Source organism: Salmo salar, chromosome ssa19 (assembly GCF_905237065.1).
Source record: "Salmo salar chromosome ssa19, Ssal_v3.1, whole genome shotgun sequence".
Taxonomy (NCBI): domain Eukaryota; kingdom Metazoa; phylum Chordata; class Actinopteri; order Salmoniformes; family Salmonidae; genus Salmo; species Salmo salar.
Genome location: NC_059460.1, coordinates 55,646,869 through 55,672,503, shown reverse-complemented (window position 1 = coordinate 55,672,503; position 25,635 = coordinate 55,646,869). Strand labels below are relative to the sequence as shown.

General features: G+C 39.6%; 1 protein-coding gene and 1 long non-coding RNA gene across 2 annotated transcripts; one reads left to right on the top strand and one right to left on the bottom strand.

The window, feature by feature from the left end:
* Positions 1–3,653: 3,653 nt before the first annotated feature.
* Positions 3,654–25,202, top strand: LOC106579264 (uncharacterized). Its single transcript, XR_001322617.2, has 3 exons — positions 3,654–3,855; positions 23,997–24,136; positions 24,246–25,202. It is a non-coding gene; the product is annotated as an uncharacterized lncRNA (long non-coding RNA).
* On the bottom strand, positions 6,736–12,350 carry dlx4b (distal-less homeobox gene 4b). The gene is given in 3 exon segments (NM_001140834.1): positions 6,736–7,460; positions 10,301–10,494; positions 11,789–12,350. Coding segments are annotated over 3 exon segments (756 nt in total). The 5' UTR covers positions 12,102–12,350; the 3' UTR covers positions 6,736–7,211.
* Positions 25,203–25,635: the final 433 nt, after the last annotated feature.

Sequence of the window (25,635 nt, the reverse complement as noted above, 5' to 3'; positions counted from 1 at the left end):
CATAATTTGTGCAATAGATAACATATCGTATTTTACATAATAAGAATTTGACTTGATATCACAAACTGCAATAATTGGTGTCTCTATTTCCATTTTCTTTTTAATTCGCATGCCCTTAACACTGACCACATAACCTCAAGATTATCAAGTATCTTGCTAAAATCATACGATATACAAACCACTAGAGCTGTGATTGATAGAACCAGCAACGACACTACTGCACTGCATGGGCGCCATTGCGCACAAAAATAATTTACAAGTACAGCAAATTCACTCTGTGGAATCTGAAGGACATAATATGTTGACTATTCGGATATTAGGGGAAATTTAAATGAATTATGAATTTTATGTAACCTAAATCTACGCCGGTGCAATAATTGCAGCAGTAGGTGTTGACAATGGCAGCATATTGCATAAATCAAGGCTTGCTTGAACTGTATTCAAAATAGAGCGATTAACAGGTTTTTGAACGTTGCTTTCTTCAATCAGATTCAGAAGACAATTGCTTTACAAAGTACAGTGTTTTTACTTATCTGCCATGCTATGCTTTTGCTCACATCAGGACCGATTTTTTTTCCCCATTGGGAAGCTCCGTTTCTCCATTCTCAAGGGTAGGCTACAGTAATCTGCTTGAGTGATAGGTTAGGGATACTTTCCTTGCGCTTGACCCCAACGTTTTGTAGTTTTGAGATGTATAACAATTTGATGTTCATTGTATAGGAATCTACTGAATTTGTATGTGATATTGAATGTTCAGACAAAGCAATTTAACTTGGGAGAGATTTGATAATTCTGTAGGCTTAGTATAAATAACATATATTTATTTAACTGTTGCATGTTGGGTCCCCCCCCAAAACAAAAAAAAATCCAGTTGTTTACACAATACAATTGTTTGAAATTTGTAATAAGAATAAATTACATAATTTAAATACTGAAATTCAATTGAGTTCACTATGCAACATAACACACTTGAAAAACTATTCACTTTCAAAACCCATTAAGCCACATACAGCACTTCAGTCATTACCATCCAATTTCAAGCCACATACGATCACTGACTATATTTGCCTGTAATTACAGTAACATGAATTTACTTTGGGTTATTACTGTAAGTCTCATGATCCAAAATGGCTGACATGATACACACACTATATATATATATATATATATATATATATATATATAAGATAGCATATATATATATATATGCTATCTTTGACATCTCAAATATACACACATGACCTTCCCTCTGTGCCTCCCTGTGTGGCCCATGGACACGCTATTTGCTTATATGTCGTCAGGGGATCTATTTCTGCTGAAGACAAATGCACCGGGTGGCTTCTGGCTCTGGGTTGGTGTGTGTGGGCCGAAGCTTTCACAAAGGTGTCTATATCATTTCAAAACTTTAACAAGTATAAGTGCCCTGGCTGCTCATGAACTGTTGAACTTGAATGTGACACCGCATGGCAACACATCAGAACAGCCATCATTAGGGATTGTGCCAAGGATCCTGAGCTCTTCTCCTCCCCTAGCACAGTAACAGTCAACAGCACGGTGTCACAGAGGTCTCTGGGGTTCCAGGGAATGGGTTGAACTAGGGGTTAACATGTAGTCAGGATGGCAAATGTAGCCATGGAAAGACTGTTTGCAGCTGCCCACACCTATTCAAAGCCTGATGTCTCCCCCTTGCATTGGAATCACTCACCAGCACAATTTTGCTGAAAATGTAAATGAAATGAGAAAGGCATTCTTGACCGCTGTGGACTCCTGAACCCCAGTTGACCTCAGGGCTATGGAAGGTGGTGATACCAAAGCCAGTTAGATCGTGATTATTGGTGGATTTGATAAAGCGTGATTGTGGCATTTACCTGGGAGGCTGCCAGCATAAACATTGATGGGAGTTTCATCATATTGTTCACTTTATGTTGTGTGCAAAGGTTGAAGTTTGTCTCCCCCCCTCTCTCTCTCTCTCTGTGTGTGTGTATGTTTGTGAAAATATTTTGATTCAACCAGTTTGTGCCAAATGGGATGTGTGTGTGTGTGTGTGTGTGTGTGTGTGTGTGTGTGTGTGTGTGTGTGTGTGTGTGTGTGTGTGTGTGTGTGTGTGTGTGTGTGTGTGTGTGTGTGTGTGTGTGTGTGTGTGTGTGTGTGTGTGTGTCATAAATCTAATCCCTCCAAAGTGTAGCATTGTGCCCAGGAGTCAACCATTCCCTCAAATGAAACCAAACCTGGTCATTCTCTCCAAACGGGAAGCTGCACACAATTACACTAGATGTCAGATCACTCAAGTTAATAACAATAATCACCATAAAGCAGCTCTGCTATTCAGCTGCCGCCAAAGCAACTGGGATTTACTGTAATAACATCCCCATTTTCCTTCTCATTGCTATCCTGCAATTAAAATCCACCAGACACACTGCAAACCCCAAGGCATTTTTAACTCAAATACTTGTAGTAAGTTGAACTCAAAGTCAATGAAAAGTCATTCCTTTTCAAAACTAAGTGAGAAGTCACATCAACTCTATTTTTTTAAATGAATGACAACAAATTAACTTTTTGCAGGTAGATTTTTTAAAATTGTTTTTAATATATTTGTTTTTCATGTACATTGAGTGATTGATTGATTAATCTTATGCTACAGAAAGATAAATAACAACATATTTCGAACTAATGCAATCATTTAGTTCGATTTTTTGTATTCCTTACTGAAATGTTTTTTTCCAGTTTAAATGGTTTAGGTAGTTTCTTGACACTGTTCTTAATCCTGGCAATCATTATGAATGCATGTTGCAGGTGAATAAAAATTCCAACTGTTGGATATCCTAACTTTGGCTGGATTCTAAAAGGAATTTACACATCACTTTGCAAACCAGCAGAATGTGACTTGCAGTTACGGTTGCAAAATTCTTGTGTATTTCCCAGTTTCTCCAGAAGATTCCTGGAATTCCTTCAACCAGAATTTTTTTTTTAATCTGGGAATTTGGGGAAAGTTACCAGAAATTTGCTAGGCCTCAAAATAAGGCCTTAAGAGATATGTATTGTCATAAAGAGTTTAATTATAATGATAAGATTTGCTTAGGAACTCACTTGGTGAAGGCCACAGGACTGAAAGTTAATATGTCTCTGTCACTAACACACGCGGTCATAGCTGATAACTCCATAATTCACTTAAAAATGAAAGGCACACTGGGAAATTATATTGGGGGCGTGGCTTGGTGGGGGCGTTACTTAACATTTTCAAGCTGATACAAGTCAAATCTGGACCCCCTACAGGGTCACAGTGACTATGGTTTGAGTAAAAAAAAAAAGGTTATGTAACTGTACTCAGATATAAGTGCAAGGGGTTTCATAAAAAGTTTTGAGTAATGACAGCACATTGGGGTTTACAGTGCACATCCGATCCTGATAAGCCAGCCAGGCCTTTGAACCGTTATAACTTACTTTATCCATATCATCACCATCTCCCACTCTCCCTTCCCCTTCTGTAACCTACAATGTCTGTCGCATGAACAGTCTTTTGAGTCTCCCTTGAATCTGCCTGATAATTGCCCTGTTTGAAAGGCCCTACTCTGTCTGTCCAATTTGAGCACCCATTATTCTAATCTCGAGATGTGAAATTGCCTATAATTTTGTCTGATGCCCCGTCACTTCATTCAGCAACACTTGCCTCCTCTTCTTCTACCCAGGGCACACGGATAAAGGGAAAGTGGGGTGTATATAAAGAAAGAATGCAGGGCGAGGAAATTGAAATGAAACACAATAGTTCTCTTCCCTCTTGTTGCAGGAGAGGGAACATAAGGCTATTTGTTTTTTCCCCTTTTTCTACTATATGGCATCGGGAGACCCCTGTGAAAGGTAAGTCTATGTCTATAATAATCGCTGAGGCAGTGGTGGTATGAGTTTGGGGAATTAACAGCAAGTCAGTGTTTCATCCTGTGTTATTATATTTCTATATTTCCATATTGTTTGTTCATGATATATACAAAACGAACTATAATCAAGCATTGGATTCCAATAGTGCTAAAATGTAAATCTTACAATTAAGGAAAATTAAGTTTAAGATTTAAAAACAAAAGTTATTCAAAAGGTATTCATAAACATCTCTGCAAACAAATCGTGTTGTATTTAATCAAATTTTGTATTAATAATTGAGCAATATTGTTAATTTAGCAGATAACCTTTAAAGGATGATTAAAGTATGTCGTGTTCTGTGAACTGAACAAGGTCACAGAAGGTCATCACTGCCTTGGCCCCAAAATGACATCACATTCAAAGAGACTCGACATGCTATTTTATCTTATACCTACCCCCCCAAAAAAACGCTGAAAAACAACCACCATATAATATTCTTATAATAAAAATAACCCTGAATGCCATTAATAATTCAAGTAATCTTACATGTTTAGGCTACAAGTAAATTAAAATGTTCATGATGGATTTTACATAACTATAAGAGGATAACTGACGTTATTTTTGACAAGACCCTGAAAACAAGAGGTGATGAGTGAAAAATAAGAAAATACTTATTTGCTTCCAAAACGCATGCATTCGATATCATTAATCAAGCTCACCACGACGCAATTTGCACCATGCTGAATTAAGATCAGTTCACTCCAGTGGATACTGTTTGAATCAGTATAAATAGCTTGGTCCCGATGTTTAAACAGTTTAAACGCCAGAATGTGCAAATCAGTACGAAGTACTATTAATCAGACACTGCTTCGTGATCAGATAATACACTATTTTATCATTTTATTATGACAAACACAGTTTTCTTCCTGGATTTAACCAGAGAGAGGCATAGGGGGAAACTTCAGTTAGAAATGTGGCAATGCCTGCTCCCTTCTACTCAATACGTCTTCTTTTGTTATACAAAAAGGCAAACAGGGAAAAAAAGTGAGGGGAAAAAAGTGAGGGAAACCTAATATCCTTATACGTCTCTTGCAAAATGCAAAACGGGAAGGGTTCTCTTATAATTTCACGGTGTAAACAAAAATATGCAGAAAAAGATTCCCCCTCCATTGTAATTGAATGAACATGCTTCAATTGTCTATTTTCTCATAGGCTACGTGAAAATGTCCACACCTGATTGGAAAAGTTGTATTTACTGGTGTCATGACTATGTAGGCTAATTACTATTTAATAAATTAAGAAAACATCTAATGTGACATGTTACCACTGTCCTGCTGGTATAGCCGAACACCTGTCTCGTACCAATGGTGGTAAATGTTCCATGTCCCCACACTAGGACAAGGCCTATTTCTCCTCGTGGACTTTCGTCCTTTCTTCCACTTATGAGGAGAGCTATTTTGTAGACTTTGAATAGCTGGTAATTATCCCGCACGAATGAAAGCTTTCTTCAACAAGCACTGTCGAAATGACCTTAATAGGTGTGTCCATTCAACGAAGCACTGACGATTTCTCACTCATCCAGATGTTCTGAGAGTAAACCTTTGACCTCCTTAATTGTACCGAGAGGGGCTCGCATTTGAAATTCCGTGAAAGCAAAACAAGCATAATCTGTACATTAATAAGAAACACAATTATGAATTTATGATGTTTAAAAAGGAATATTTGATTGGTTTTCCGTAAAGATTCGAATTGTTGATAGTGAATGTGCAATTCAGATTAAAGACCAATGGCACGGCTCTTGTCATATTCATAATGTAAATAAAATAAAAATCTAACAAAATACATTATACTGAACAATGATGGCTTCCAATATTGTAGGCGTAACTAATCTGAAAGAAGTCTAGCCCTATATCGTTATTGACGAGTAGGCCTATAGGCAGTGGCGGTTCTAGACCATTTCAACTGGGGGGGCCAAGCTGGGGACAGTTGTACTGTTAGAGAGGCCAGTTACATTAGACGTTATTGTTGCCATATCGTTTTCTTCACTGCATTGCAGGCAAACTTGCAGATGCATGTGGTACGATACTGTTGTGTTCCGCCTAAAGCCGTCCCTCTAGAAAATGTGTGGGTTAAATTAGTGTCCCGCGTTGCCACTGTCTAATAACCGATGTTAAAAAAGAACGATAGCAAAAATGAGTTATGTAAAAATTATTTCATACTCCACATTTAGGGGGGCCACAAGGGGGTCCAAAATTGTTGTCACAGGGGCACTGGCTCCCCCTGCCCCCAGAACCGCTAGTGCTTATAGGCCTAACCACGCGTGTAATCATAATGTATTTCGAATACTCTACAAAATGAGACATATTGGGTTCTATAGTGTTAAGAAAGATATGCTCCTATGCAGACAGTAGTTTTTCGATAGAATATCAAGACAGAATCATTCCAACTTGGGCTCGAACAGCTGCTGTTATTTACATGCTTGTCCACGTCACTGCAGGCTGGAGTTAAAAGCCCACTATTTCCCGCAGACGTACCAGCCCTGGTAGTTCACGGTGATCGTATAGTGGTTTGTACTTTGCTTTGTGACCGCAGCAACCTCAGTTCAACTCCGGGTCACGGCATTGCCAAGACAATGTCACGGCATTGCCAAGACAATGTCACGGCAAAAGGGCAAACTATTAGTACAGTATGCTATTACTCCATCTTGGCCTGCGGTGTATAATAATTGTAATAGCGTAGTGATTATACTCATGCATTTGATTAAATTACATATTTTCATAGGTTTGCAGGTGTATCGCCAACAGGCTATATAAGTCACACAAAGCACTTTAAAATGATCAAAAACAATTGACACCTTCACAAAAATTGACGCGGTTAATCAATACAGTTTATATCAAACAATTCTGACATTTATTATGCAAAATGAGTTCATATTTGCTGAGACTAGCAATCCAAACGTGGACTGGGGCACTCCTGTTAATCACATCAATAAAACGGTCATAACCAGTCGACACACATATTCAGGTGCATGTACCCTGGTGGAATCAAATCATAAGCATGTTTCCACCTGCCAGCACAATTCTCACCAAATCCGTTCCAATCCAAAGAACAGTGCGTAAAGTGGACACATACGAAATAACCATAGGCCTACATAACAAATCGTCATCCAAAAACATACACTGCAATAAAAGAAAAAACTACAATTTCCATTTAACACACGTATACACACAATTCAAATTTGATAGATGAAACACGTTTGCGTTTGGGTATAGGCACCCTATAGGCCTTTAGGCCTTTAAAATGTTCTAAATGGCTGGGTGGGGTTTTACAGCACCGCGCAATGTGTTGAGATGGTTCGCTCATAACATTTGAGGTCTGGACATAGGATCCTGGTGATGGTTTGGGTACCAGTGACCAAAATTGTTCATGTAATTGTTGGGGTGCATAGGGGTCCCTTTGTTTGCCATTGACACCTCCCAAAGTTGGGGCATGCCGGGTGAACAGGGAGAGATAGATGACGTACTGTGGAGATGTTCACCCTCCGGTCCGCTGCCGTGCTTCATTATCTTCTTATATTTCGAGCGCTTGTTTTGAAACCATATTTTCACCTAAAAAGAGAAAAAATAAAATATGAGGGGAAAGCCGCACTTTACAGCCTACGCTATCACACCCCACTACCACCACCACCACCACCGCAATCATTAAACAATTCTCTTCACAATAGAAAGTATTTTCATTTGAAGGGCACTTGTTATATTTATATTCACATTTTATCATTTCGAAATTACATTGACATTTGGGCCATAATAACTTGAAAGGAAAATGGCCCGGTTTCAAGATGGCATTCGTTCTTGAAACGTCTTATAATTTGAACACATTTCTTCGTCCAGAACCATTTTGCAATTCAGCTAAATGGATGAGCGACACTTCACTAGTTCATTAAATGCTAGCACCCCCATTGTTCAACATTTTATGAGGCCAATGATGCATGAGTCTGACAACAACAATGCCATGCTAAAAATATAGTAAATTAAAAAAAGCCACTGAAGAGCTTTAATACAGCACTGTAAAAAAGGAGGGACGTCAGTTGCATTTCTATTTATTGTGCTGAGTCAGAACAACATGCAATTTTGATCGATTTTACGACGGTATAAAATATTAATAAAAAGCCACAGAGCCCGAGGTGGTCAAACCATTCTCAAACATGGCAACAGGACACAAATCCAAATCAGACCCAGATAGGATGGTGTGTTTCAGAGATTTTGCCAGGGAATGTTTTGAATGACAGCTTAATTCAGCCAACCTGGGATTGCCTATCTTTTTTTTATTTATTTTTTATTTTTTACATATAAACGCTATTGATTTAGATCTGGAATAGAAGATTGGCCTATAAAATATATTGAGCAAAACTTTAAGGCTTGAAGATTGATTCCATAAGAGACAGATGTGCATGGTGAGATGTTGGACGGAAAACATTATGCTCACCACCTGTTTATGTGCCTTCCATTATGTTTACCGATCCAAGGGAAATGGTTGCCATGACTTCCTCCTTAGATGTCATAATTTCACCTGACATAAATGAATAATGCCAACAAATGTGCGTGTGCGTATGTGCCCACTGTCCTCATTGTACTACTTACTGTATATGCATTTCTGCGGTAATGTATGTAAGTGTGTTTTAACATTAGTTTATCGAAAAGATTGTTGGTAATTGTAGGAAAACATTGCGAGACACTGTTGTTTAGAAAGGCAACACACAGGCGTATACTTTAGAGTGGCAAAATGTATTTCTGTCGTTCTGTAACTCAGAACCAATTTGTAGACGCAATATTGCAATTTGAGTTGTGTTTGCTTAAAGCCACAGACAGCTCTCATGGAAGGTTTTAGCCACAATGGTAATATAAGACTAAGAATATGTGTAGAGAATAAAGCTGCATTAAGAGATTGACATAGCAAAGCTCTCAAATTAGCCGTTTAATTTGGTCTTGCAGTGGAGAAAGCCGCAATAATACCCACAGATCCGTGATCCATCTTAACCCCCATCCCCATTCAACCAAGGGGAAATGTTGTTTTGTGTTTTTCTTCAATCAACCACAAATATGAACTTGTGGAAGTATTAGTGTTACATTTTCAAAAGTTAACCTGTCTGTAACGTTCAAAGGTTTAATGTCAACATTTCTGAAACATTTTGTCATAGTGATGTTAGACAGCGTTGCATAGTATTTAATTCTCTGTCACTTCTGTCAACAAGGATATTAATTTAATATGTGCACACATGTACGTATAGTCTAGCCTCGCAGCATAGTTCAAGTATGTGAGCGTTTTAGATCTTAGATTTTATTTGAAGCAAATTTGAACAATGGATATTCCAAGATTGAAATGAATAAGGAAAAAGTTAAATAAATACATGTTTTATTTAAAACAAATAATTCGGTGTTTTGTACCTATAGCTTGTCGGCACTCCACTTTAATTGTTAAAAACCATTTGGTTTTTTAGGCCTACTTAATAAAATGTAGAGCCATAATTTATAGAACAGCAGATAATCGTGCTCTCGAGCAGCTAGATGTTCTTTACCATTCGGCCATCAGATTTGCCACCAATGCTCCTTATAGGACACATCACTGCACTCTATACTCCTCTGTAAACTGGTCATCTCTGTATACCCGTCGCAAGACCCACTGGTTGATGTTTATTTATAAAACCCTCTTAGGCCTCACTCCCCACTATCTGAGATATCTACTGCAGCCCTCATCCTCCACATACACCACCTGTTCTGCCAGTCACATTCTGTTAAAGGTCCCCAAAGCACACACATCCCTGAGTCTTTTCAGTTCGCTGCAGCTAGCGACTGGGACGAGCTGCAGCACACACTCAAACTGGACAGTTTTATCTCAAGCTCTTCATTCAAAGACTCAATCATGGACACTCTTACTGACACTTGTGGCTGCTTTGCGTGATGTATTGTTGTCTCTACCTTCTTGCCCTTTGTGCTGTTGTCTGTGCCCAACAATGATTGTACTGCTACCATGTTGTGTTGTGTGTTGCTACCATGCTGTGTTGTCATGTGTTGCTGCCTTGCTATGTTGTTGTCTTTAGGTCTCTCTTTATGTAGTGTTGGGTTGTCTCTCTTGTCGTGATGTGTGTTTTGTCCTATATTTATGTTATGTATTTTTATTTTTAATCCCAGCCGCCGTCTCCGCAGGTCTTTTGCCTTTTGGCAGGCCGTCATTGTAAATAAGAATTTGTTCTTAAGTGACTTGCCTAATTAAATAAAGGTTAAATAAAAATAAATAAAAACACAAGGCCTGAACATAAGGATGGCCTGGAAAATAAAACACTACAAAACTCATTTATTATAATTTGGTAATTAGCCTACTGAAATAAGACATCGTTTTAAAAGCAAACTTCCTACTCTTGATGTAGACTACGGCGTTTAATTTAGCCCACCTGTGTTTGGGTCAGACCTAATTTTGCCGCCAAATCCGCGCGCTCGGGTAAGGCCAGGTATTGTGTCTGCTGAAACCTCTGGTGGAGCGCCTGGAGCTGAAGACTGGAGTAGATGGTCCGAGGTTTGCGTATTTTCTTTCCTTTACCATTCAGGCGAATTTCCCCGTTCTCAATCACTGTAGACTTCTCATGGTCTGTGGATAGAGAAGAGAATTTCAGTCTAGCTGCACTGAACCGTAGCCTAGTAGGCCTAGTCTGTCGTAGCCTACTCACTTTGATTTACAACTTTCCACTTTACATCAGCGCAGAAGAAACGATTTACAGGAGAGTTGTTATCGCGCGTTTGAACTTCCTTTCGACTGCGACAGAAAGGCAACTCGTATAATCATACAATTAGATATAGGATATATTTCAAACATATAATGAGGAAGACAGATATTTATATCCAGGGACTCAGATGTTTGTTTATATAGGCTAGTCTAGTTTGAAATTGTCAATTTCAAATGTAGAACCTAGCCAAACCCATTGCCTATAGCCTTACAAACAACTTCATGAGAAGGCCTGTTTCTGGGTAAGATATAAAGGCCCACCTGCACATCAGGAAGCCTATGTGGTTTCAGAATAGATTAAATGTAATATATTGTTATATTTTGTTCTAAGCCTATTCGCTGCACATAGGCCTATTTATCTACTTGAGAGTTCGTATCAACATAGAAATTCACGGCCTGGAATTCAGGCTGCATGCCCAAATGTCAGATATGCTATATAATGAAAACGCCAGCGTTTAACAATATACAGTCAATAAAAAATATTAACTAGAAAGGCCACTGACATAGAAAAAAAATGTTTTTAAGTGTTAAATAAAGACCAAGCCCATAGTGCTGGGCATAGATGAAAAGGTTATTTTTTTCGGGAATTGTTTTGTTAATCTGGACTAATGATGTAAGTAAAAACGAACGTCTGTTTCTGAGGTAGGCTACTCATGCATAATCGCGCTAACCCGCAGAAAATTATGGTCAATAAAATTAATGACACCATCTGTGTTTATTATGGAACATTAGTAGTAGGCCTAAAGACAACCCCAAATGCCTGAAATGCATTTCAAGTTCGAAAACATTTTGATTACCATAACGCTGACTGTAAATAGCTTTTTAAATGTATTGCCTTTTAACCCAACTTTGATTAGGACAGCCTTTTGCCATTTTTTGTAAACTTCAAATATGTACAGACTCACAGCTTTATAATGTACGTAGGACCTACATCTGGGGTAGGCTATAGGCCTACCGTAGCCTACAAAGAAGTGTCTGATAATATGCAGCCTACAATTTCAATACATTTTAAAGAACACTTCCATACAATCCATACTCCTTTTACGGTTAACCGGAACATTGCACGCATGCTATAGCGCGCTGCATTTGCACACTGGCGTTGTAGACAAAACATTTTATAGGCCTATGACGAACAAGCAGATATTGATGTTACACGTACCTGTCTCCTCTAATCTGGAGTGCGCCAAACTGTGATTGTTGTGCTGGTAGGGCATGTAGGCACTTGGGGGATGAGTGTTCACCGCGCTGGGGTAGGCGTAGCCCAGGGAGCGGCCATAGGAGGACGCGCTGGAGGAGAAGGGACTACCGTGTTGAGAATGTCCCGCAGAATGTAAGCCATTAACGGGGTAGATATGAGAGATTCCTTGGGAATGCTGCTGGTGCGCAGGATGCTCGTACCCAAACTCTAAAAATGCAGATTTGGAGGGGTCTGAAGCATTCAAACGATCAGGCATGAAACCCATAGACATCATTAGCTAATACAGAAGTCCATAAAACCGTCGGTCTAAAGAGGAATGCATTGAGCAATGTCGGATAACGAAGAAAAGTGTAAATGGATCCAACATTAACTCAATAACATTGCCTGTATTAAAACATGTATTCCAAACGAATAAAATGTATATCCAGGGCTCTGTGAAACGAAATAAAAACGAAATAAAAGGCAATCCTTCTTCACATCATTTGTAGGTTACACCTCACAATATTCTCCAGACACCTCCTGCATGTAGACCCGGTGTGCCTCAAACCCACTACCTTCCATCAGCGCGCGCTCTGATTGGTCTGGAGCAACTACGATGTCACTCGAGCCTGCGGGAAAAACTCATTAAGTTCATTAACATATGTTTTCGAATGCACTCCTTCAGCCACTGATGTAATGTACACGATTTGATAAACAGTATTTTGTGCACTGTGCGTGGCTTGATTTACATAACATAATAAACAACTTATTTTAAACAGAAAGTCCAGAATTATATTTAATGAATAATTTAAATATAGCCTAATGGCATTTAGAACAATTTTACCGGTAAAGGTCCGTTCCATGTAAACTCAAAGTGGAAATGTTATTCATTAATCGCATACTTTTAATAAAAAATGGTTTGCAATAATATTTTTTTTGCAAATCAATTAGGTGACCTCCTATGTATGTGTAATTGGACATTCTTTGGTATACGATTTGTTTAGATTAGGCTTCCAAAACTGTTCAATGCATAAACAGCACAAAGTTTTAGAAGTATAATTGAAAATGGATGCGGGCCCTGAGACAAGCAGGGATTTTGGGTTTGAGCGGTCACTTGTTGCCAATAGGCGTAAAGTCCGCTAACCGCAACCGATCAGATACCAAAAACAAATAGTAGTATAGGCCTAGGGATATTTATATTTTACTCTCATTCGAGTAGATGCAGATACAGGCTATTTGTTTTTTTATGTTGACATTACAGGCCTGCAATGGGAATTGGCATTTTCCATGTAGGCTATAGACATTAAATTAAAAACTTTCTGGCAGTCAAATTATAAACCTAAACCATGGGCTATTTAACAAAACATTTATAGACAGTTATAACATGTTAATGAAAACATGGCAGGTGCATTGTTGATCTTAATTGGACTAACACAATAATATAAAATGGCACATGCGTTATCAACCATATTTCACGCTATGGTTAGTTATCCTGTATTTTACGAAATTATAACCAACAGTTGGCTATAAATAACCCCTAATATTAAACGTTATAAATAATATTCAGTCATGGAAATGTTATCCTATTAGGCCTATACCTGTTTTTTTTAAAGGATATAATTCCAATAAGAACGACCAATTCAAACTCAATCGAAAGAACGATATAAATATCTAATCCTGGTGAATTTACCTGCCCCCTAGGCAAACCAGCTTCTTAATCCCATCTCAGCAGTTTGACAGCTCTTTGAATATGTCAGTCCGCTGTAATTCTCACCGTGGCGCCAGTTAAAGTTTGAAAACCAACTCAAGTATTAGCAAAGCCTTTCATGCACATCAAGGTGACATTGAAAATCGCCTAGGCTAGATTTACCTATAGGCTATGTTTTGTCCTCCTATTCATAATGTTGTCAGCATGATAGCATCATGGTGGTGGAAGAATAAAATAGCCCAGAACGTCCCTCTCTCATCTCTCACAGCAAAGCTCGCAACTTGACAGCTCCGTGATGCATGCACAAATTTTATCATTAGGCCTAGATATTAACCATCATAACACCGTTTGGCTCAGTAGGCCTATGTAGCCTACAAGGTAAAGGCTCACTCGCTGCTAACCACTGCTAACCGCTAATGAGAGGCAACGCGTGTCATTAAGGATACATTTTGCACCCTTTTATCAAGTGCCAAGATTATCCCACCCTTTACTGAGCCTAAACTGAAATCCATTGGAAAGAAGCTTATAGGTTATTTTGTATAATGTTGACATTATTATGGAATTACTTTCATAAATTATTAGTATGGAAGAGTAGCCTTTAAGGGCCAGGTGAAGAGAATAACAAAAAAACGTGCTGGGTGGTACTACGACGTTTTTGGGGGGTTGCACTGTAGTATTTCAAAAACTCAAAATACTTCCAAAATAAAGTGTGTCTCCTATATTCATTTTTTAAAATAAAGTCAAAATTACCATTTCGAAAGTTACTACATTTCCAGAATAAAGTCGCAATATTTCCAGAATAAAATCGAAATTCAATTCCGAGAATGAAGTAGAAATAATATTTCGAGAATAAAGTAAAAAACTTTTTTCATTTTTAGTAGGGTACAGCAGGATATTTTTCTCATCCATAATCCCATGCGACAGCTGAAATCAGTACAGAGAACAGTACAGCGTTGTACGGGATACATGTTAGGATTCGGGTCATTCCTTCCCTTCAGACCTCACCCCTCAGGCATCATCCTGCACTAGTCAAGAGTCACCACTCCTCTTCAAACCTCCTCACCCCTACATTGGTCAGTTAGCACCCCTCCTCTTCCATCCTCCTCACTCCTGCATTGGTCAGTTATCATGCTTGCCCTCGTCAAGCGTCAGTTATCCTTCTCACCGCCCACCCTTGCACTAATTTATTCACAATAATGAGCTTCTCCATTGGCCGAAATGCATGCTAAGAGTCGACAACAACAACATTAACAATAACAACAACACGTGGAGGTACAAGACTGGGAAAATGTAGCTGGCAATTATGAATGGTTATCGTCATAATTAGCTATGATTAAATTAATTTCAATGACAATGTTGTTAGGTAATATGGATGTCATTGGCACTCAACTCGCCACATGTAAACACAACCACTTCACTTCCTGGATCTGGGCTAACCCTATTACAATGTTAGAATTCTGGTACTTGACTAAGGGAGGGGTGATGGTTGAAAAGGAGTAGTGATACCTGACTAGTGCTGAGCTGATACTTGACTAGGGGAGGGGTGAGGTCTGAAGAGTAGGAATGATTAAGTTCCTAATATGTATTTCGTACAGAACAGTTGATTTCAATTTGCACGAACGCCAAAACGTCATTCAAGTCTGTGTGGTCCCTCCTGAAAAGACACAATCTGCAGCATAACCTCTTCATCCTAATACTTATAATAATATGGTTATTTTCTGTTAAAAGAGCAAAGATTTCCTTCTTACTAGAGCCAGGTCATATAATGCAGCCAGGGATGCAAGCAATTAACCAAAATTCCCTGCTGGAATCTTGAAATATAACCGACTTTATTCTCACAATTTTGACTTTATTTTGGAAATTTTGACTTTCTCTATATAACTTTATTCTCGAAATTTCCAGATTTTTGAAGTAGCCTATTGTCACGCAATTAAAAAATTACATAATGATCTAAGTAGACATACATCATTTGTTGTTGTTTTTCTTTGCTTGGCCCCAACAATACAATTATGATGTCTGTAAACATTTTTGTGTGATCTCAACATTGCTATAACAAACATACACAAAATATCTAACATTTTACCAGACATGACATAGACTAATAGAGTACCGCAGTGTTGTTGTCATAATACCCATAAAATCTAGTAGTCAAACATGGAAATGGTTCCAATCGTTTTGTCACCATTCATTTTTCCTATAGGGGATTTTAGAACCACTTCAAACAAGGTCTGTGTTTTGTGTAGGCTTTCCCTGGCAAGGTGAACTTTATCAATATTAGTCAGCTCTATTTGCTCTCAGCTTCGAAAATGCTAATTAGCATCAAAGTAGACATCATGCAAGACTACAAATCCTTGCAAGCTCCCACATGACACCTTTGCTGTCCGCTAGCTAGCTACTAGCTGCCTTGATCAAAAACGAAATATATATTTAACATTTTAATGTACTGTTCCATATTTTATTTAATTTAACTAATATTTGTTGGCTCATTTATCTATTTGGTTTTGTATCTTGTACAGAATATCTGTATCAGTCAGATATTTACAACGAATAGTCTAGTTTTCCGCAAAGAAGCTAGCTAGCTAACTAGCTAGCTACATAGATGATATTAGCAACATACCCTTATTTTATCAGATTCTCTTCTCCTTCAGCCAGTGGAGGTCTAATATTTAATCCTTTACAATTTCTGCCAACTATAGGAAAGAGGTGAAATCTATTTCAATTCATGGTGTCAGAACGCACTGCTATAATAAACCAATTTAATAATCAGCAACTTGTTCTGTTGCAGATTCAAAGGCAGAGATTAACTAATTGAAGAATGTCTCCTTAATCATAAATTAATAAGAATATTTATTTGACAAGAATGAACCTAGTCATCCATCAATCACATCAAACACATGAACTCCAACAATTGCATTGTTTTAAATAAATATTTTAAATCTAATATACATAACATATAAACATCTGACTTGAAGTAAAGATGAAACAATTTCTTCGTCAATGCCACAAACCTGGGACATCGAAGAGCATCACATTAACTATTATTAGCCTACTATCTGAGAGCGCACAGATTCTTCTGCTTTTCCATTACAGGAATTAGACCAGCACAAATAACACATGTAAAACAGCATATTGTGATTTTTGGTGTGTGAGTTACAAATGGACAATCAACTGGATGCGTAAGGTAGGTTTAATACAAAATACTAGGTCAACTCCAGAAGAATGAGAAACAGAAATGCACACTTAACAGATTTTAAACAAGGAAGCCATGCCAATACGCAGCTATATCAACACCCTTCTTGTCAATTTAGGTCTATGTTGCTGCTGCCAGTTATAAGCAGTACATTTACCGCTGCATACAGTCTGAACCCCAGAATAAGCAGGAGGACAGCACTACACAGGTGGAAAAAAAAGGTAGCAAAAACAGCACACCACAACACTTAGAAGCGTGTAACTGAGTCTAGACGTTATCAAATCAGGAGAAGAACAACTAAAGGAAACAGCATAGGGAAAATGGATGAGGGTAGGGTGGCTTTATAGAGATAAGATGTGTAACACATACATTTTGTATCACATTCCAATTATAAAACTGGGGGGGCAAAATGCAATTTCAGAATGTGTATGTGTGGGGGGGGGGGGCATGTCCCCGTCTCCAGTGAAAGTTGCACCCCTGGTGTGGAATAAGGGGTAGCTAAAGGGGTGGTTGGCCATAAAATAAACATAAAATAGGGTTCTGGTGTGCTTCTGTACCCATTTTAGGTCGTTGTCAGAAATATCTGGCTCTCCCATGTCCAGCCATACTCGGGGTCTCAGCGTGTGTCCCTCGCCGTCATTCCGTCTCAGTTGCAGCATTCAAATCGTGGTCATCATGTGTCTGTGAATCACAACATCAAAGACGATGAGTGATCAGAGCATTGAGACATACACATTTCAATTTAAACAGCGAGGACAGCATTTTGCTGACAGCTTGGTGGTTTACACTATACTGTGTACGAATGAATCTTACCGCAGCTGTAGGCCTGCACATCAACCAGTAAAATGACCGTTGGAGACTTGGGATGCTTGCTCTCAAAGTGCTGCTTGAATATCTTCTGGGTCTGCATCTATAAAGGTCAAGTACAAAATGGAGGACATGATCAACCTGTGGCTTAGATTACATTTAAAGTTGACACAATTGATACGCTAAGCAATACAATGCGACAAACTACTACACATATGAAAGACTGTACCACACAGGCCAGTACAATAGCCTAAAGGCACGTACAGTACCAACCAATACTACTCACTCACCCAACAGACAGGGAAGGTGTGGACTAGTGCTGCCTTGGCTGCAGTCTTCTGGCCTGTTGCTCCCTTCTTCTTAGCAGCCGCCACCTTGAACAAGTTCAATTTCAACTTGAGAGTGGAGCGTGCATTATATGTCAATACAATCTAATACTCCCCCAGATCCAGATCTGAATGTCAGGAGTGGGTTTAAGCTTTTGTTCCAGCCCAGCTCATACCCGATAACAAATCATAGCCTATCGTCGTGATTCATTAAGTTGATTATTTAAGTCAGGTGTTAGAGCTGGACTGGGACAACACGCCTCACACACTTCTGATCTTCAGGACTTCCTGCAATGACTGAAACAGACAAAGCAGGAGAATAGTGTTCCAGGTTGAAACAGCTTACCTAGTTGAGAGGTGATAAGACTTGGCACACCCATTGGTTCTGGAAGAGAGAAGGAGCAAATAAGGTTTGTAATGTGGAATCAATAACATGACAAAAACAAATGTGTGAATATCAATTCATTTAACCCCTAATTCTATGGGGTCAAGCACTGTTCATGACACAAATTGATCAGTTTTTCTTTCAGGTTTAAAGCTTATGTCTTGCAGTTCAACACATTTTGTCATGGAGTACAAAGGAAATGTTGCAGTTTTAAAGCACATTCTCTTGCAATTCTATACATATTGCCATGTCTAATGTGTATTCATGTGATATTTGAGTGACTAAAAAATTCCAACAATATCTATGGGCAAAAATAAAATAAAAAAACGTTAGCTGACATGGGCTAGTTGATCTGGTCATTTCTGACAAGATATAAATAGCTCTTTAAGGTATGCAATGAACTGACGATGCACGACCCAATTTTGAAACTGCACCTTGTGCATTCTACTATTAGAACTTTCAAGAGCGAGTTTAAAGCCAGACTGAGTTCCCCAAGGCCCCCCTGCCGACCCCTCGCCCCACAGTTTGGGAACGACTGAGCTAGATAACAGCTATTGTGTACCTTTCTAAACTTGCCCAAGACAGTTCACAGAATTGTCAAATTAAACAAAATTAGCCAATTTATTCATTACCAAATTTAGCTAACATTAGACAGTTAATCCAGAGATTCTTACCTTTGCCTCTATTCTGTAGTTTCGTCCAGATTATCATGGCCCTGATGATTGACGTGAAGCTTGCGACAGGCGTGTGTACTGTAGTTCTGTATGATAGCCACATTAGTGGCTAATTAGCATATACTTTTTGGGAGGTGAATACAGGTGAATATATTGACGAAAGTCAGCTTGTCCGAGAGAGATTTACAATGTTCAAATTTCAACACATGCTTCATCAATCTTTTTTGAAAAATCCCTGCCGATGAGAGGCGTACATATTTTTTCATTACAGCAAAACAAAAAGTGGAAATTTGGCCTGTACCTAAACTTAATTATAGTCAAAATGTTAACAGAGGGTGTTGGTAAAATATAGTGTGAAGCTGGTGTACGACCCATTCATTTAGGTCATGTCTTACCCAGTGCTACCCCTCCCTAGGCCTACATGGAGTAAACCACCACTGGGGTAGGGCTGGAATGACTTTGTCTCCTCCTTTCCTTCTGACACAGAAGAGAGCCTTCAGTCAACCAGCCTGAACAAAGCCACAAATTAAATCATAGAAAGATTTAAGTCAGAAAAAATGACAGCAAAGCTGAAATTCATGGGGCTTTGTTACCGAGCACTTCTATAGCTCCACACAAGGCCTCCGAATAGGAAACCTTGGTGAATTGACCTGAGAATGAATGACCTGTGGCATCACTAAAATGGAGCACTAACATGGCAAACTATCTACAGTATCTGTTCAATCTGTTAATTAAAATAGTGCAAGAGTTTTCCTGCGACTAAAACAACAGCTAGACAATGATAGACTGTGGGATCAGTACACATTAGGTAAATTAGCATGTGCTACTCCTAGACTATGTGCTACTCCTAGACTATGTGTTACTCCTAGACTCGGGATTCTCTAAACAGGAGAACAACCAATATGGAACTCCTGCACATGAAACTGACAGCTTGACACATGAATGGATCAATAGGCCAAATGTACAGAAACTGAAAATAAAGGCCTATGGACATGTACCTTGCTGCTTATAAAGGCACGTAGTTGCTCAATCAATGGCTAAACCCTGATCTGAATGTCTGTCGTAATCGTGCAGGGTGAGGGCCAGGGTGTGGGGCAGACGTGTGAGAGAGAGAAAAGGAAAGGTAGACACTCTTTAAGGCTTGTAATTATGTCTGCATTAGGGGAGAAGAACAAAGGCAAGCCCTGCAGTCATAGCACTGGAACGTGTCCTCGCTGTGGCTGTCTTAATACACGCAATGGAACATTTTAATAACAATACTCCTGAGCAAGGCCCAGACTCACTGGCGTCTTCCTAGCCCACATGGTGCGCACGGGCATGGGTGTGTGTGTCAGTCCGTTTTGTCCATCACGCTGCACTGATACGGAGTGACAGCATTGCCCATTTACAAAATCAAGTGCGCGTTCTCATGCAATGCTGTGATCTCCCCCGTGGGCACGTCATGTTTTACAAGCAGGACTCTGTTAGAGGACTGAGGCCTAGTTGGTGTTAGAGTGACTGACACTCCACTGCCCCTGACAGAACATCATGGACGCATGGGATCCGATCAGAGCAACAAAGAAAATGGAGATTATCCGCGTCACGTGTATCTGTTTTCCACATGAAGTTGAAATGCTAATTAATTGTGGCAAATAAAAGCTTTTGAGTTTTTGTATATTCTCCTATGGTTAAATGGCACCCAAAATACATTTGCAAATTATAGAAAATCTATGTAAAATATTTGATTTAATTTTAACAGGTAATATTGTGTTTTTGTAGTTATACTTGAGGCAGGGATATCAGAACGTCTATCACAGAACTGCACTATTTGACATACTGTACAGTACATATTATAGTGCACATACCACTGTAGACAGGTGGATTTGCTATTTTCCATTCATGTTCTCACCCTAGGAAAGAAAAGAGCTAATGCCAAAGAGGATGAACGCCATAATCTCTCCTTCTGGCACCACTTGACTGAGAAGAACACTAATGTCTGTGTGCTTAGCCCATCACTGTCATTCCAGCAGTGCAGCCATGTTGTTTCTGTTGGGTCCTTCCCATAGACATGTGGTATGTATATGTCCCATTATGGTGTCTCTGAGAGCATGGGCAGCGCCAATGAGACCATCTCCATTTTTAAGTAGTCCATTTTCTTCTACTACTTCAATGAGTTAATAAACAAACTGAAAGGGTGCATACTGCTACCTATAGTGTGTTGTCTGAACAGTTATAAAGCCAAGGTTGGCGATTTACTGCCACCTGCGGTTGTGGAATGTTTTCATTGGCTGATCCCTCCTGATTACCTGGTTGGTTGGCAGGTAGCCTAGCATTTAGAGCATTGGGCCAGTAAGTGAAATGTCGCTGGTTTGAATACGTGAGCCGACATGGTGAAAAATGTGTTGATGTGTTCTTGAGCAAGGCACTTAACCCTAATTTGCTTCAGGGGTGCCGTACTACTATGGCTGATCCTGTAAAACAACACATTTCACTACGCCTTTCCAGTGTATGTGACAATACTTAAAAAAAATGATTATGCCATCCTTAATAACCCATAAGAAGTCACACCCAGTTAACTACTTCAAAATGGTGAAAGTCCCCAATGGCGCTGCCCATGCAAAAACTGGCTTTTTGGGCCTTAGGATCCTCTATCTATCTCTAAGGTCCTTCCTCTGAGGCTGTTTGAGGGCTGGGGATATTCTGTGAACAATGAATATCTCTGGTGTGCATTGTTCTTTCTCTATTACAGAGCCATTCAAAGTCCTAAGCCATTTATAAGTAACACTTAACATACTCATATCATGTTACTATAACCTACAGTATGACTCATTGGACACATACATTGAAAGGACTATTATTTGGCTAATAAAAAAAAAGTGTCCCAAGCTTATGGGAAACAATATTTTTGATTTATTTTAGAAAATATATGGTTTTAAGAAAACATTGGTAAACTAATAAAAAGTATTCCTATAAAGTATACATCCCACTGGGTACACACTGGTTGAATCAACGTGGTTTCCACGAAATTTCTATTAAATGTTGAACCAACTTGGAATAGACTTTGAATTGACTTCTGTGCCCGGTGGGATAATAGCCTATAACTTCTGTAATAACCAGTAGAACTTGTGTATTATGAACGCAAGCACATATTCATATAGTTTTTGTGCAATCAAAATGAAGGTAAAATGTCTGTGCAAATAAAAAGACATGTAAACACAATGTCAGGATTTATTGTAGTTCCAGTAGTGCAATTATTGCCTCCATAATTTGATACAACGTAATTATTTTGTAGGCATAATATACAAATCTACATTTATACAACAAGAAACATTAGATAAAATAATCAATGCAGAAAATAATCTCAAAAAGAAACAAAGAGTCATAACCAGACAGAAACAAATACACAGAACACGCAAAGGCTAATTTTAACTTTTAGAAATATGCTATATTAAATTGATTATTTGCAGATATATATAAAAAAAAAGATTGCCTTATTTTATCAGGGATTCGTACCCAGATATGATTAATAAAATGATTGAATGAATATTAGAATGAATTTATTAAATGATTCAAACTTTACATTATTTAGATTTATGACCAAAAGTAATAATGTAACCTGTTGAAGTCGAATAAATCAACCTTCCATTGTTCATGAACGACTAACTCATGCAGCCTGGACCAAATAGACCAAGCGTGGCATAATTTTACGCACAGCAACATGACGGATTCGGTTCAGAGCTCGCTACCAACAGCAGGACCCCCGACCAAGCACCTGCATCGAGAGAATGAGGGGGAAATAGACCTATAATTAGCCTCCAAACCTAACTGACTGACGAGTGGCTGAATACCGCTCTACGTGACTGGGAAAAACCATGTGCGTCTGGTTTCTGGCCAAAGCTTTGAATTCATCATTTGAGTAATTGTTGCCAGAAAACAGAGCGAGGAGAGCGCTTAAGCAACGCACCTCACCACTGACGGACTTACATTTGTAATTGATTGGCTGCGTAAAGGCCCGCAGCTTATAGCCTACCCGAATATCCTTCTGGATTCTGTTAGGCACGATGCCATGCAGAGGCCAAACATCTACAATGAACAAGCGCATATACAAACGCATGCACATAATCTAATGAATTTATAATCTACTGAACAGCCATATGGAAATAAGTAATTGCATTATAGAATAGCCACACTATAGATAATCCGGTTTCCGGAGATAATACCATAAATGATGTAAAATAAGGCTACAGAGAATTGCAAATTAATTAGAATTTTCCCGAATTTGTCATTTGTTTCATGTTATCATAGGGCCTTCATAAACCCCACAAATACCAAAGAAAGGTGAAATCAAGACAAATTATTAATCAGAAGTAATAAATCAGAGCGTCAGAAGTCTATCTCAGTAAATCCAAACAGAGAGGAGGAGGGAGAGCTGGAAAGAGAGAGCGAGAAGAGAGAGGGAGGGGTGATGGACTGCCATTGGGACACCAGTAGCACTGGATTGGGTTGCAGCAGCCATCTCTCTCAATGCCTGCATCACATCTGGGGCTGGGACTACCCTCAGTATTTACAACACTCTGTTGTTTTCTCACACTCCTCGCAAAACTCCAGACCCAACACACATTCCAGACACACCAGCTCAACACTTTTTCCACTGTAAATCTTAAATCCAGCCCTGTGCCAGAGGCGGCTGGTATATTTTAATATAAGGAGGAGAGATGGTGGCCTGGGTGTCTGGCTTGGATCAGTGGGGAGTCGGTCTGAGAAACTGAGAATCAATCCAGGCTCTGTGACTCTGAGGTTGCAAAGTGGTTCAGCTGAGGTCACGCCAGCAGGAAGGGTGGCATGTCTGTTAACTGTTTGTTTATAGACATCAAGGAGGCATCTACGCAGCCTACAAGATACATCTGAAGAATCCCAGTCCTCCAGGACAATGAGAAGACAAACAAAGAGGACAACAGACCGTTTTTAACTAATTGTTATATATCATTATAGCGGTTTATATCAGCATATCAGTATTTAGCTACTGTTAGGTAGCACTAGCAGAGCACTGTACACTAAAACACTCAGTATTTCGTCACTTTCCCCATTTTTCATTCTCCCTTGTTTGTATCCTCGTTACAGAGCAGTTGAGACAACAGACGGAGATGAACACACTCCAGCTGGAGAACGATGATTGGCCCAGGGGACTTGGACTGAGGGAACACGTGCAGACCAAATCAACAGACAATAGCGCACGGTTTGAGGTTGCTCTGTGTTGCCAGGTAAAGACAGTAGGCTCTGTAAAGACCGGTTTACCAGGTCCACGGATTATCCTTCTGAGGTTACCTAGCTAGCTACTGGTAATGTGACCGCCCCCCTTGTGGTCCACAGGGCACAGTAGGGGTTCCATAAGCGTTGGTTTAAGCGTCTGTGGTGATTGGGTCTTTGAAGATGGAGGAAGACATCTGTCTGGATGACAAGGACAGGACAAGTCAACCTGTCTCACCTCAAGGACTGCTGGCTATGGATGATAGCACCAGGAAAAAAATATATGTTCCTCAAATACCTGAAGTTCTATCAAGCCATCCAGAACTATAGCATGTGGAATTATGTTAAATCAAGTTACGTTGGAAATTACAACTTCCTGTGTTTAATACCGATGTATGCAGTGGCCTAGCAAGACAACTCTTTAAGATCAACTACATGTGACAATCTTTCTTACTGTAGCTATATGCAGTATTACTATCTGTGTGTTTAGAGTCAATGTGATATGAAGACTAACTAACTGCCCCAGGGTCAAATCCCTCTCTTTATAAACTGGGTGGTTCGAGCCCTGAATGTTGACTGGCTGAAAGCTGTGGTATATCAGACCGTATACCACGGGTATGACAAAAAAATGTATGCTTACTGTTCTAATTACGTTTGTAACAAGTTTATAGCAATAAGACACCTCAGGGGTTTGTGGTATATGGCCAATATCCACAAAATGACCTAAAGTATGTGGACACCTGCTCGTCGAACATCTCATTCCAAAATCATGGGCATTAACATGGAGTTGGTTCCCCCTTTGCTGCTATAACAGCCTCCACTCTTCTGGGAAGGCTTTCCACTAGATGTTGGAACATTGCTGCGGGGACTTGCTTGAAATCCAGCCACAAGAGCAGTAGTGAGGTCGGGCACTGATGTTGGGCGATTAGGCCTGGCTCACAGTCGGCTTTCCAATTCATCCCATAGGTGTTCGATGGAGTTGAGACCAGTCAATTTCTTCCACACCGATCTCGACAAACCATTTCTGTATGGACCTCGCTTGGTGCACAGGGGCATTTTCATGCTGAAACAGGAAAAGGCCTTCCCGAAACTGTTGGAAGCACAGAATCGTCTAGAATGTCATTGTATGATGTAGCGTTAAGATTTCCCTTCACTACAACTAAGGGGCCTAGCCCAAACCATGAAAAACAACCCCAGACCATTATTCCTCCTCCACCAAACTTAACAGTTGGCACTATGCATTCGGGCAGGTAGCGTTCTCCTGGCATTTGCCAAACCCAGTTCCACTGCTCCAGAGTCCAATAGCTTTACACTACTCCAGCCGACACTTGGCATTGCGCATGGCTTGTGTGCGGCTGCTCGGCCATGGAAACCCATTTCATGAAGCTCCCGACGAACAGTTCTTGTGCTGACGTTGCTTCCAGAGGCAGTTTGGAACTCGGTAGTGAGTGTTGCAACTGAGGACAGACACGCTTCAGCACTCGCCGGTCCCGTTCTGTGAGCTTGTGTGGCC